The sequence below is a fragment of the Microcaecilia unicolor genome, chromosome 5, assembly GCF_901765095.1.
Source record: "Microcaecilia unicolor chromosome 5, aMicUni1.1, whole genome shotgun sequence".
NCBI classification, from domain to species: Eukaryota; Metazoa; Chordata; class Amphibia; order Gymnophiona; family Siphonopidae; genus Microcaecilia; species Microcaecilia unicolor.
In genome coordinates, this window is record NC_044035.1 from 224,658,807 (window position 1) to 224,674,040 (window position 15,234).

General features: G+C 44.5%; 1 protein-coding gene across 1 annotated transcript in view; it reads right to left on the bottom strand.

The window, feature by feature from the left end:
- Window positions 1-12,597: 12,597 nt before the first annotated feature.
- LOC115470562 (interferon-induced GTP-binding protein Mx3-like) overlaps window positions 12,598-15,234 on the bottom strand; it is a 155,614-nt gene continuing 152,977 nt past the window's right edge. Inside the window, exon 13 of the mRNA XM_030203821.1 lies at window positions 12,598-12,883. Coding sequence (XP_030059681.1) covers window positions 12,653-12,883 — 231 coding nt within the window. The 3' untranslated portion in view covers window positions 12,598-12,652. The remainder of the gene's footprint in view (window positions 12,884-15,234) is intronic.

A 15,234-nucleotide genomic window follows, 5' to 3' on the forward strand; every position in this document is an offset into this window, starting at 1 on the left:
GAGAGAATGGGTGAAGGCACCGGAGGCCACATGAGAGAGAGAGAGAGAGAATGGGTGAAGGCTAGAAGCACATCGCTGACTTCCTCACTCCTGAGGCAGCACAAAGAGGAAGGGGCCACTTTGGCAGTGGGTTTCTTTGACTGGTGGGGCTTTGGCATCCCCACCAGCAAAGGTATGATATCTAATGTGTGGTGTTGGGAGGAAGAGGAAATTTGTGCCCCCCCCCCCCCCCCCGGACTAATCAAAATGCAGCCCTGAATATTTGCTCGTTCTGCACTACTCAGTATTTTGTAGACCTCAATCACATCTCTCTTCAGCCATCTCTTCTCCAAGTTGAAGTGCCTAACCTCTTTAGCCTTTCCTCATATGAGAGGATTTCCATCTCCTTTATCATTTTGGTTGCTCTTCTTTCTATCTTTTCTGCTATATCTTTTTTGAGATATGGCAAGCAGAATTGAATGCAATACTCAAGGTGAGGTCACACCATGGAGCAATAGAGGCATTATAGTATTCTTGGTATTTACCATCCCTTTCCTAATAATTTCTAGCATCCTGTTTGCTTTATTTTGGCTGCTGCCGCACACTGGACGGAAGGTCTTTTTCTTGGGTGCTAACTCCTAATGTGGACGCATGCATCAGGTAACTATGATGTGGACTATTCTTCTCAATGTGCATTACTTTGCATTTGTCCACATTAAATTTCATCTGCTATTTGGATGCCCAGTCTTCCAATTTCCTACGATCTTCCTGCAATTTTTCACAGTCCACATGTGTTTTAACAACTTTGAATAGTTTTGTGTCACCTGTAAATTTAATCACCTTTCTTGTCGTTCTGATTTCCAAATCATTTATAAATATGTTAATGTAACCCGGTGGGTTATATTTATTTTTTTAATTTTATTTTTTATCTGGGGTCCAGGAGAGGATCCGCGCTTCTAGTGATTGTTGATGGACAGTGCTGTGGCTCCAGAAGTAGTCCTGGGCTTCATGCGCAGAACTGCGCTGTCTGTGACTTGCCCCAATGCTCTGGGCTTTGGATTTGTTTTTTTTGAGTGGGCATCGCTTGGGCATGTATGTGTGGTGATGCAGATGTAATTAGAGCGAACATCTCTAGTTTTATAGAAGTTATGATAGAGATTTATGATAAAAATCTGTAAATATCTTTAAATGTGTGTTTAAATTTATAAAAAATGCACTGTATGTATAGTTTGATGGCATTAATGATTACAAGATATTTTGATCAGATTGTATAGAAATTTTATGTTTGTTTTTCTAAAAATATAACTTTTCTATTATTTTCTATGGAAAGTTATTTTTCAAAATAGAGATTGTGAAAAAATGCTAATTAGGGTCCATGAGGCAATAAGTACATAAGTACATAAGTAATGCCATACTGGGAAAAGACCAAGGGTCCATCGAGCCCAGCATCCTGTCCACGACAGCGGCCAATCCAGGCCAAGGGCACCTGGCAAGCTTCCCAAACGTACAAACATTCTATACATGTTATTCCTGGAATTTTGGATTTTTCCAAGTCCGTTTAGTAGCGGTTTATGGACTTGTCCTTTAGGAATCCGTCCAACCCCTTTTTAAACTCTGCTAAGCTAACCGCCTTCACCACTTTCTCCGGCAACGAATTCCAGAGTTTAATTACACGTTGGGTGAAGAAAACTTTTCTCTGATTTGTTTTAAATTTACTACACTGTAGTTTCATCGCATGCCCCCTAGTCCTAGTATTTTTGGAAAGCGTGAACAGACGCTTCACATCCACCTGTTCCACTCCACTCATTATTTTATATACCTCTATCATGTCTCCCCTCAGCCGTCTCTTCTCCAAGCTTTATAGCCCTAGCCTCCTTAGTCTTTCTTCATAGGGAAGTCGTCCCATCCCCGCTATCATTTTAGTCGCCCTTCGCTGCACCTTTTCCAATTCTACTATATCTTTCTTGAGATGCGGCGACCAGAATTGAACACAATACTCAAGGTGCGGTCGCACCATGGAGCGATACAACGGCATTATAACATCCTCACACCTGTTTTCCATACCTTTCCTAATAATACCCAACATTCTATTTGCTTTCTTAGCCGCAGCAGCACACTGAGCAGAAGGTTTCAGTGTGTTATCGACGACGACACCCAGATCCCTTTCTTGGTCCGTAACTCCTAACGTGGAACCTTGCATGACGTAGCTATAATTCGGGTTCTTTTTTCCCACATGCATCACCTTGCACTTGCTCACATTAAATATCATCTGCCATTTAGCCGCCCAGTCTCCCAGTCTCGTAAGGTCCTCTTGTAATTTTTCACAATCCTGTTGCGATTTAACGACTTTGAATAACTTTGTGTCATCAGCAAATTTAATTACCTCGCTAGTTACTCCCATCTCTAAATCATTTATAAATATATTAAAAAGCAGCGGTCCTAGCACGGACCCCTGAGGAACCCCACTAACTACCCTTCTCCATTGTGAATACTGCCCATTTAACCCCACTCTCTGTTTCCTATCCTTCAACCAGTTTTTAATCCACAATAGGACATTTCCTCCTATCCCATGACCCTCCAATTTCCTCTGTAGCCTTTCATGAGGTACCTTGTCAAACGCCTTTTGAAAATCCAGATACACAATATCAACCGACTCCCCTTTGTCCACATGTTTGTTCACTCCTTCAAAGAATTGAAGTAAATTGGTCAGGCAAGATTTCCCCACACAAAAGCCATGCTGACTTGGTCTCAGTAATCCATGTCCTCGGATGTGCTCTGTAATTTTGTTTTTAATAATAGCCTCTACCATTTTCCCCGGCACCGACGTCAGACTCACCGGTCTATAATTTCCCGGATCTCCCCTGGAGCCTTTTTTAAAAATGGGCGTTACATTGGCCACCTTCCAATCTTCCGGTACCACGCTCGATTTTAAGGATAAGTTGCATATCAGAGGTCAGTCAGGAAGTGGAGGAGGGGCTGAAGACACTGAAGAGGGAAGATGTGTGTAGAGCTCTGACTGCTTGACAGGATTTCTGAGACAGAAAATAGTAAGTTTTTCTATAAGTGTTTGAGTTCTGAATGTAGGTGAAGTGAGCTGGAGGAGAAAGGTGTTGGATTTGAGCAGAGAAAAAAAAGAACTACAACTGATTTTTTTTGTTCCTTGTGTGCAGTTTAAAAGTTTTGCAGTTAAGACTGAGGTAGAGAGACCATGTGCATGATTGTGTAAAACAAGTTTATGCAAGTGAATTAATCCCAGTTAAGCCACTAGGAAAACTGGTCTCTAAACTTAAGGCTGGGCTGGCAGCATGTGTGTTCTGCATGGTTTACTGGTGTACTAGTGTGGAAGTTTGTATGATTTTGGAGAGACCAAGTTGCTCTGGGCAGTGTGACTACAGGATCCAATGAAGTTAGGGAACTCAGTAAAAGAATAAAAAAAAACTATTTAACATTACACAATTATTATTTATTTTGTTAGTTTGAAAGCCACAGTTATCCCTGAATCCCAGCTAGTGCTGTAACTGCTGTTAGTCAGGGAGGAAGTCTTTTTTTGTTGATTTTATTTAAAGTGTGAGGCAGTAGGTTCCTGTACTGGAAGAAAAGAACCTGACTACTGCAACCTACTCCTCACTGGCCTCCCACTTAGCCATCTATCTCCTCTTCAGTCCATTCAGAACTCTGCTGCATGTCTTATCTTCCGCCTGGACCGATATACTCATATCATCCCTCTCCTCAAGTCACTTCACTGGCTTCCGATTAGGTACCGCATACAGTTCAAGCTTCTCCTACTAACCTACAAATGCACTCGATCTGCAGCCCCTCCCTACCTCTCTACCCTCATCTCCCTACCCGTAACCTCCGCTCTCAAGACAAATCCCTCCTTTCAGTACCCTTCTCCACCACCGCCAACTCCAGGCTCCGCCCTTTCTGCCTCGCCTCACCCCATGCTTTGAATAAACTCCCTGAGCCCATTCGCCAGGCCCCCTCCTTGCCCATCGTCAAATCCTTGTTCAAAGCCCACCAATGTCGCCTTCAGCACCTAACCACCTACCTCTATTCAGGAAATCTAGACTGCTCCAACTTGACATTTCGTCCTTTAGATTGTAAGCTCCTTTGAGCAGGGACTGTCCTTCTTTGCTAAATTGTACAGCGCTGCGTAACCCTAGTAGCGCTCTAGAAATGTTAAGTAGTAGTAGTAGTTCCAACGTGCAAGCAAGGAGAAGAAAGAAGAAGCTCCAAGAAAGACCAAAGATAAGTCTTCACTCCCATGCACAGCTACGAAAGGACACTGAAAGGCCACTGAGATATATTAAGATATAAATTAGTTCAAAAAGAATCAATTCCTGAGACATACACTATAAAGGAAAATTTAAATAAACAACTAGTAACTTGTACTTATCATCTGTCTGGTTATTGGGTCTTAAAATCCTTAGTTTTCTTTCCTTTCCATGGTCTAGGACTTTGGAGGCGAGGTTAGTTTGTCTCCGAGCTCAGAAGTGAACTGCAGGCTTGAGGTATTTGGCCACGGGTAATAGTATTATTATTATTATTTGTTACATTTGTATCCCACATTTTACCACCTATTTGCAGGCTCAATGTGGCTTACACAGTACTGGAATCGGCTTTCACCAATACCGGTGTGAACAAATACAAGGTGATCTTGTGGTAGAATAAGGTTCATGTGTGATAGAGCTTGCAGGGCCTTCTGAGACAAAGAAGCTACATTAAAAAGCACTGGTCCCAGTACAGATCCTTGTGGTACTTCGCTATTCACCTTATTCCATTGAGAAAAATAGCCATTTAACCCTACCCTCTGTATTTTGTTCAATAACTAGTTCAGTTGCGTAACCAGACCTGATATTTTGGCTGGGCCCAGAGCTAATATGGGTGGGTACTATATATATATATATTCGAGATATATATATATATATATATATATATATATATAGTGCCCACCCATATTACCAAGGGCAATGAGGAGCCCATCCCCACCCAGAAATTCCCCAACAATAAATTTTAATAGTGACCACCAGCCCCAGGCAGGCAGCAGGCCCCAGCTAGCTCAATTTAAAAAAAATTACACAGCACACATCACACAATGTTAAAAATTATGATGAAAAAAAAAGTATTTAAATTTTTATTACCGACTCCTATTGCTGCTGGGCTCGCCTTGAAATAATGTCGAATCATGAAGAAGAACCTTCCAGGGCCAGGCTCATGCTCCTCACCTCCGCTCCGCAACCCTCCTGTAAAACATGCACTGCATGGCGTGCACGTGGTGGTGGTGGGCTGGACTGGAGTCCTGGACTGGCAGCTGAGCGGGTGCCACCATTCATTCCAGGCAGCTCCGCGCTCCGGAACTTTCATCCGATCTGGGCGCATTCAGAGCTGCCAAGGGGTCCCAATTTTTGAGAGGGAGATTTTTAGTACACACCCCCAGCCCTGCCCTACTCTGTATTGGCTCCACTCCCTGACACACCATAATCCCACTGCCATTTCAGAAAATATTTTATTTAATAGTCTAATACCCTTTTCAATTAACTTTCAGAGGCCAAATCCTCCTGCCTCAGGTCAGGACATCCTCTCCTGACCTGAGGAAGGAAGTGCTGGTCTCTGAAGACTAATCAAAAGTGTTTTAAAAATCAGTGAAGCTATCACCTTATTTTCTATTTTATGTTTTATTTGCATTTATTAGCCTTCATTAACACAGCTACCACATTGCTTTATCCTAAATTAAAAATAAAATTATTTTCTGTACCTTTGTTGTCTAGCCATTTACTTTTTCTAATTGTGTTGGTCCCAGTCAAGATTCTGCATTCCTTTGTCTTGTCTTAACTCTCTTGCCAGGGTTTCCTGTTCATTTGTAATTTTTCTCTCCTTTTTCTTTGTTTTCTTCAATTTATTTTTCTGTCTCACTCTCTATCCAGATTTAATTAATTCTTACTATCCATTCTTTAATTTCCCTCTTTTTACTTTATCTACCTATCCCTTTTCATCTTTTCCTCACTTTTGTTCTCCCCCTGCCCCTTCCTCTTATTCTCCAGTCTTTCATTAACTCTATCCTCTCCCCCTTTCTCTCCCTATCCTTTCAGTGTCTCTCCCTCTCTCTGAATCCAGCGTCTCCTCTTTCTCTCCTACCCTTCCATCCAGTGTAATCCCTCTTTCTCTCTCCATCCTTCCACCTATTACCCTCTCCCAATCCATCCATCCATTGTCTCCCTCTATCTCCCCTTCCTTCTAGACAGTTATCTCTCTACCCTTTTCCATTCAGCATGTCCTCTCTCATCCTACCAGTGGCTTTCCTCTTCCTACCCTTCCATCCAGCGTCTTCCCTCTTTCTGCTCCCAGCATTTTCCCTCTTTCTCCCTCCTTTCATCCAGCATTTCTCCATTTGACCAGCTAAGGTCTCCCCCAGTTTCTCTCCAGCAGCTTCTCTCTCTCTCTTTCCTGCCATTTTCCATGTCCCCTCCTTCTCTCCCCCATCTTGCTACTCATCTGACTCTCTCTCTGTACCCCTCTTCCATCTAGCATCTTCCCTCTTTCTGCCCCTCCTTCTAGCATTTTTCCTCTTCCACCCTCCTTTCATCCAGCATTTCTCCTCTTTGTCTCTCCATCTGACCAGTCAGGGTATCCCCCTTGTTCCCCTTCCTTCTCCCCAGCAGCCTGTCTCTCCCCTGCTCTTTTCCATGTCCCCTCTTTCTCTCCCCATCTCTCTCTGGCTCTCCCCTGCTCTTTTCCATGTACCTTCTCTCCCCATCTCCCACATGGCTCTCCCCTCTTTCTCTCCCCTGCTCTTTTCCATGTTCTCTCCCAATTTCTCTCTCTCTGGCTCTCCCCTGCTCTTTTCCATGTCCCCTCTCTCCCACTCTCTCTCTGTACTCTCCAGGGTCCTCTTCTTTTTTTCTCTCCCCTCTGCTCTCTCAGACACCCTTCCCCTACCAGCCACGTTTCCTCTCTCACTCTGGCCCTCTGAAGCAGGAGCAGCAGCAGCGTCGTCGTCAACACAAGAAGAAAAACAAGCACGGGGCCGCCCGCAGCAGCCTTCAGTCATGCGCTTTCGGCTCTCCCATCCTCTGCCCCCGCTGACGTCAATTTCCCGTTCCGGGAGCACAGGACAGGCAGAGCCGACAGCACATGACTGAAGGCTGCTGTGGGCGGCCCCGCGCTTGTTTATCTTCTTATGCCGGCTGAACTGAAGTGGTGGCTCGGCGATGCGCCTGTTTTTGTTCCTGCTGCTGCTCAGGAGAGAAGCGGCGGCGGCGGCGGCAGCGGCAGCAGCAGCTGCAGCAGTGGAGTTAAGCGGGAGACCGGAACGAAGGTGGAGATGTCGATGGGCGGGCCTGGAGGGAAAGTGGGTGGGCCTGGGCCCACCCAGGCCCACCCGTGGCTACGCCCCTGAACTAGTTCCTAATCCACAACAGACCATTGCCTCCTATCCCCATGACTCTTTAATTTTCTCAGGAGTCTCTCATGAGAAACTTTGTCAAAATCTTTCTGAAACTCTAGGTACACTACATCAACTGGCTCACCTTTATCAACACATTTATTCATGCTTTCAAAGAAATGAAGCAAATTGGTGAGGCAAGACTTCCCTTGGTTGAATCCAGTATCAGGCGAGTTCCCACCAGACAGTTTCCACCCACCAATTCCCCCCAAGACAATTTCCACTTAAGGGGGACAATTCCCACCAAGGACTTCCCCCCCCCCCCCCCCCCCAGTTATTTCCCACCCTCCCTAGCCTTTTTTTTTTACCCAACCATAGCTTCTTTCTTCTATTGCATCCCATAAGTCCTGGCGGTCCTTTTTTTTTTTTTTTTTAACGGCATCTGGAACAAGGAAGTTAGAGCAGCATATGGATGTATACAGAGGGCAAATAATAACAAAATAACTTTTCATAGGTAGCGTAGTAATTTGTTATAAATTGTAATCAGTGTGTCATTTTGAGGGGCTAAATTAGATTGAAACATAGTTTGGGAGGGGGTGTGGTGGGCATTGCCCCCCCCCACATGAACTGAATTTTGTATTTATCTATTTATGTATTTACTTATTTATGACATTTAGATCCCGGATTAAACATGAATTAGGTTGAAACCTAGTTTGGGGGGTGGGGGGGGACATTGCCCCCCCCCCCACACACATGAACTGTATGTCTGGAAGGGGAAAGGGATATATAAAAGATAATGTTGGGGGGGTGAGGGGTACTGCCCCCCCCCAAATGATCTAGAAGAGAAAAGGAAAGGAGATTACTTGCCTTGTGTGTTTTGTATTTTTTGGGTTATGGGTGGGAATTGTCCTCCCTGGTGTGGTGAGAATTGGTTCAGTGGGAATTGTCCAGATGGAAATTGGTGGGTGGGAATTGTCTGGTGAGAACTTTCCAGTTGGGAACTGACCTAGAGCCATTGCATCCATGCTAACTCTGTCCCATTAAACCATGTTTGTGTATGTGTTCTGTAATTTTATTCTTTATAATAGTTCCATTATTTTTCCCAGCACTGAAGTCAGGCTAAATTTGGCTTCCAGAACCTCCCTCCCACATTTTCCTGTCATTGGTACTAGCCTGTACCAAGACAGCCAGCTCCTCACCAGCACTATCTAAAATCATATCTAGGTGACGAGTGAGGTCTGCAACCTTCACACCAGGCAGGCAAGTGATGAGGCGATCCTCATGTCTACCAGTCACCTGGCTATCTATATACCTAATAATCAAATCACCAACTATAACAGCAGTTCCAACCCTTCCCTTTTGGGCAGAGGATCCTGGAGACACATCCTCGGGGCGACAGGATGTTGCATCCCCTGGTGGGCAGTTCCTGGCAACAGGATTACTTCCTACTTCACCTACTTCTTTCAGGAGACCTCCCTCCTCTAAGGCAGCACAGAGGTTTCCAGGCTGGAGGTGGGACTTCTCTACAAAAAAGTCCCTGTTGGCCTCCTTTATGTACTTCTCTGTCTCCCGCAGCTCCTCCAGGTCTGAGACTCTAGCCTCAAAAGAACGGACTCGTTCTCAGAACTAGGAGCTTTTTGCATCCAGCACACACATATAACCTTTTGTCAACTGGGAGATAATCATACATACAGTGGGGGAAATAAGTATTTGATCCCTTGCTGATTTTGTAAGTTTGCCCACTGACAAAGACATGAGCAGCCCATAATTGAAGGGTAGGTTATTGGTAACAGTGAGAGATAGCACATCACAAATTAAATCCGGAAAATCACATTGTGGAAAGTATATGAATTTATTTGCATTCTGCAGAGGGAAATAAGTATTAATCCCTCCGGCAAACAAGACCTAATACTTGGTGGCAAAACCCTTGTTGGCAAGCACAGCGGTCAGACGTCTTCTGTAGTTGATGATGAGGTTTGCACACATGTCAGGAGGAATTTTGGTCCACTCCTCTTTGCAGATCATCTCTAAATCATTAAGAGTTCTGGGCTGTCGCTTGGCAACTCGCAGCTTCAGCTCCCTCCATAAGTTTTCAATGGGATTAAGGTCTGGTGACTGGCTAGGCCACTCCATGACCCTAATGTGCTTCTTCCTGAGCCACTCCTTTGTTGCCTTGGCTGTATGTTTTGGGTCATTGTCGTGCTGGAAGACCCAGCCACGACCCATTTTAAGGCCCTGGCGGAGGGAAGGAGGTTGTCACTCAGAATTGTACGGTACATGGCCCCATCCATTCTCCCATTGATGCGGTGAAGTAGTCCTGTGCCCTTAGCAGAGAAACACCCCCAAAACATAACATTTCCACCTCCATGCTTGACAGTGGGGACGGTGTTCTTTGGGTCATAGGCAGCATTTCTCTTCCTCCAAACACGGCGAGTTGAGTTCATGCCAAAGAGCTCAATTTTTGTTTCATCTGACCACAGCACCTTCTCCCAATCACTCTCGGCATCATCCAGGTGTTCACTGGCAAACTTCAGACGGGCCGTCACATGTGCCTTCCGGAGCAGGGGGACCTTGCGGGCACTGCAGGATTGCAATCCGTTATGTCGTAATGTGTTACCAATGGTTTTCGTGGTGACAGTGGTCCCAGCTGCCTTGAGATCATTGACAAGTTCCCCCCTTGTAGTTGTAGGCTGATTTCTAACCTTCCTCATGATCAAGGATACCCCACGAGGTGAGATTTTGCGTGGAGCCCCAGATCTTTGTCGATTGACAGTCATTTTGTACTTCTTCCATTTTCTTACTATGGCACCAACAGTTGTCTCCTTCTCGCCCAGCGTCTTACTGATGGTTTTGTAGCCCATTCCAGCCTTGTGCAGGTGTATGATCTTGTCCCTGACATCCTTAGACAGCTCCTTGCTCTTGGCCATTTTGTAGAGGTTAGAGTCTGACTGATTCACTGAGTCTGTGGACAGGTGTCTTTCATACAGGTGACCATTGCCGACAGCTGTCTGTCATGCAGGTAACGAGTTGATTTGGAGCATCTACCTGGTCTGTAGGGGCCAGATCTCTTACTGGTTGGTGGGGGATCAAATACTTATTTCCCTCTGCAGAATGCAAATAAATTCATATACTTTCCACAATGTGATTTTCCGGATTTAATTTGTGATGTGCTATCTCTCACTGTTACCAATAACCTACCCTTCAATTATGGGCTGCTCATGTCTTTGTCAGTGGGCAAACTTACAAAATCAGCAAGGGATCAAATACTTATTTCCCCCACTGTATGACACTCAAAGCAAAAGACTAGGTAGCACCCCTCTCACTGCTGGACTGCTGTCTACATCTTAGTATTACTGAGTTGTTTAATTAAAATTTGTTAAGCTACTAGATGTATTAGACTAAGATAAAGAGCCTTAAGATTACATTTATTTAATGTTTGTTTCTCAGAAAGTAATGAAATGTAATTAAAACTCTGTAATGAAAATGCTCTTCTTGTTATCCTAACTAGAATAATTGACTATACATTTAAGACTATAAATGAAGAGATGTGCTAAGGGTGGGTCAGAGTTGGAGAGCTTGGGTGGGTATGAAGACTGAACTTGGCCCTGCTGTGCCTTCTTGAGGCTGTTAATGCTGTAGACTGTCACAATTAAGTTTCTACCTCTGGCAGAAAAAGTTTAAAACTATGGGGAAAAGGGTTTTACACTATGAAATCTAGTTAATAAGTTTGCTTTTCTAAATTCAAACTGTCTTTATCAATAAACCTACAATTTCTCTTGTATACCCAATATTTAAATCACCAAAGTACAGAGCAAAAAAAATTTTTTTTCACTTATCCAGAGAACATCCTCTTCTCTCAGAACCAAGGCTTGTATGAATAAAAAATAAAGGGGCCATTTTATTAAAGTGTGTTGGACCCTTAACATGTGGTTCAGTACATAGTAACGGATTTTGTATTACGACAGTTACCATACAGTAAATTGTGCATTAAAGGCATTTGGTGTTAGGGGGTGGGGACTAGGCAGGACATGGGTGGAGAAGGGGTGCGGAAGGCATTTTTGCTGGGCATGCCCCCAATAGATTTGCAGCTACTGTGTGTTATTATTCTGTGTTAAGTCACAGTAACTGCAAAATTTAACACAAAACTTTAGAAAAAGGGCTCAAACACATGTAATCTAATTTTAGGAAGTATGAAAAAACTTGAATTTTCACAGACTATTCATAATTGATTATTTTAAGCCAATACTGAATTTTGTTTTGTTAAAATAGAAACATAAAAGCATGCACAGAAAAGAGCTATTTATTTTAAAATCTTTAATTTCTTGAAACTCAAAGGTGAAAAAGTCAGTTGTAATGATCCCCTTAAGAATGAGTGATTCCATAAACCCAATCTGTAACATGTTAATCTCACAGGCACAAAATAAGTTACAAACCTTTTATAAATTGGACCCATCTTTTATTGTTTTAGGTATTACTTAATATGTGAGATTGTTACAGGACATAATGTTTGCAAGAATACTACAGTCCACTGCATTTGAATTTATTTTCAAGCACCTGTTACTTTCATAATCCTATGTGTTTTATCTTAAGTGAAGTTCTCCCCAGTAAAAATGTACCAAAGGGAAGTTTCTGTTTAGAAAACAGTGGGACAGTTCAGCTGCTCTTCTACTGTGCAGGAGGAAAGATACAGGGCCGGTCTTAGGCAGGGGTGACAGGGGAAGTCACACAGGGCCTCGTGCTCCTAGGGGCCCCGCATCTCTGGCACATCTGTCTTCCTGTCTCGGAACACCTCCCTGCTCCGTACCTTAATGTGCATCCACATTTCAGTAGAGAGCATCAGGCAGAAGCAGCAATTGTCGTATCCTTTCAGTTGCTGAGCCCAGAGCCTTTTTGCTGCTGCGTCCCGCCCCCTTTTGATGTCACTTCCTGCTTCCGCAAGGGTGGTATGCAGCAGGGAGGAGGCTCTTCTGGGCTAGGCAGCTGATGGGATATGAAAATTGCTGCTGTTGTCTGCCACTCTACTGAAACGTGGTGGATGCATATCAAGGTGTGGAGTGAGGTGGGGTTCCAAGAGATCTAAAACTCCTTTTAAACTGATAAATTATGGTTTATGGTGGTGGGCACAGGCAGGCATGGTCGGGGGGGGGGGGGACTGAACTGGTCTGCACGGGGCCCCGCAATTGCTAAGACCGGCCCTGGAAAGACAAGGGGAAAAAAGAGGAGTATAATCTAAGCTATAATTTGATTCTCTGAATGCACCATCGGTGCTTTATTATAAATCATAGAACTGGCTTAACCTGACAAATCCAACAGGTTCTTGCGAGCTTCTCCGAGACGCTCAACTTGATTCTCCAGTGCCATCCTCTTCTCCACAAAATCAGGCTGCTCCTCTAGAAGATTGTCAAATTCAGTCTTATCTTGAAGAATCTGAAACATTGCTTTTCCCACCTTATCGCCATATTCATGGAGAGCACAGAAATACAGTATCATAGGGATCTGACTGGAGAGACGGAGGAATGCACCCTGAAAATTGCAAGATTTTTAGATATATTGTTTATCTTTCAAAATCTGAGGTGAAAGTGAGTTACAAATTCAGGAATAATTAATAGGTCCTGACAGAGCATGCAATCTAACTTTATACCTGAGGCAATGGCGGGTGAAAGGACATTCCCAGTGCCACAAATATCATCTGGGGGGAAAAAGCACAATGTAATCTCTGGTGTCTGTGGGGGCTTTAGCCACTGGGTCACTCCTTCATCCCAGTCAACAAAACAAGAAGATTCCATCTGGAAAACTCACTGAGGGTGGGGAAGGGTTCAATTAATTATTTGGTGTTTTTTTTCATTGTATATATAGAGATATAGTTCTGCTTTTCTTAAGGAAATCAGTACTGCATCACCACAGATGCAACGAGGCAAAACAATATCAGCCTATTTCTTTGACATAAACCTATAAGATTAGCTAGCCATGAGGTGTTTTTTTTTTTTGTTACATTTGTACCCCACACTTTCCCCACTCATGGCAGGCTCAATGCGGCATTCATATTGTATACAGGTACTTATTTGTTCCTGGGGCAATGGAGGGTTAAGTGACTTGCCCAGAGTCACAAGGAGCTACCTATGCGTGAAGTGGGAATTAAACTCAGTTCCTCAATACCAAAGTCCACCACCCTAACCACTAGACCACTCCTCCACTCCCAAACCTGGTCCTGGAAGCACCCCAGCCACTCAGGTTTTCAGGGCATCTACAATGAATATTCATGACACAGATTTGCATGCCCTGCCTCCACTGCATGCAAGTCTCTCTCATGAATATTCATTGTGGATATCCTGAAAACCTGACTGGCTGGGGTGCCTCCAGGGCCAGGTTTGGGAACCACTGAACTAGCCCTAATATTTAAGTGGTTAATTTTCATAAGCACTCATCTGGACAACAGCACCTGTTATCCAGATAAGTGCTGCTCACCAGGATATTCAGAGGCACTATTTTATCTATTTATTGGAATTTATTAACTGCCTTTCTAAAGAAATTCACCCAAGGCAGTGTACAGTAGGTACAGCTTGAGGTAAAACTTAAAAATTTTGTTTACAGCGTAAGAATAGTAAATTGGCCAAATATAAGCATAAATACAATCAATGATATAAATGTGGAAATGGCAAATTGAACCCTAGTAATATGACTAAAATGATACGGTATCAGATATATAAACATTTAACAGCACTATAAAACAATCATATAACAGAAAAATGATGAATGCCAGCAGAATAGGAATGGTACCATAATGGGCAACATCAAACAACATTCATACAACACTTACATGATACTCAGAATGTCAGCACAATACAAATGAAACATCTTAATACGCATTTGTTAGAATATTCAGATAACATAGATCAGTGATGGTGAACCTATGGCACGCGTGCCAGAGAGCGCACGCAGAGCCCTCTCTGTTGGCATGCATGCCCAGCCACTTTCCCTTCATCCTTCGTGGCCGCTATAAAAAGAAAAAAAAACAAGCAATCGTGGCACCGCAGCCCAGGCAGCCATTGCATTGGCTGTTCGGCTCTGCAGCCAGTAGGGGGGTGTCGCCGGTGCACACCTTCCACTTAGCCACGTTCGCTGCGTCGTCTCCTCTCACTGTAAGGCTCCTCTCTCCCGAGTCCCGCCCAAGGAAGTTTGCTCCGTCTCCAGTCCAGCCCATCTGGACTAAACCTCACGGCTTCGCATCTTCCCCTACACCAGCACATCAGTGCGCCCGCCCACTGGTCTTCAGTGCTGCCACCGCTCCGCGACTCCCGCCTTCTGCTTCAGCTGCAGTGCTGCACTCCACCCCCGCCGAGCCACCGGTATCGTCGGCACTCGGCAGAAGAGAAAGTGAATGATACATACCTGTAGCAGGTGTTCTCCGAGGACAGCAGGCTGATTGTTCTCACGACTGGGTGACGTCCGCGGCAGCCCCCACCAACCGGAAAGAAGCTTCGCGGGACGGTCGGCACGCAGGGCACGCCCACCGCGCATGCGCGGCCGTCTTCCCGCCCGTGCGCGACCGCTCCCACCAGTTGAATGACTAGCAAAAGATGAAACACACAACTCCAAAGGGGAGGAGGGAGGGTAGGTGAGAACAATCAGCCTGCTGTCCTCGGAGAACACCTGCTACAGGTATGTATCATTCACTTTCTCCGAGGACAAGCAGGCTGCTTGTTCTCACGACTGGGGTATCCCTAGCTCTCAGGCTCACTCAAAACAAGAACCCAGGTCAATTGAACCTCGCAACGGCGAGGGTACAACAGAAATTGACCTACGAAGAACAACTAACTGAGAGTGCAGCCTGACCAGAATAAATTCGGGTCCTGGAGGGTGGAGTTGGATTTACA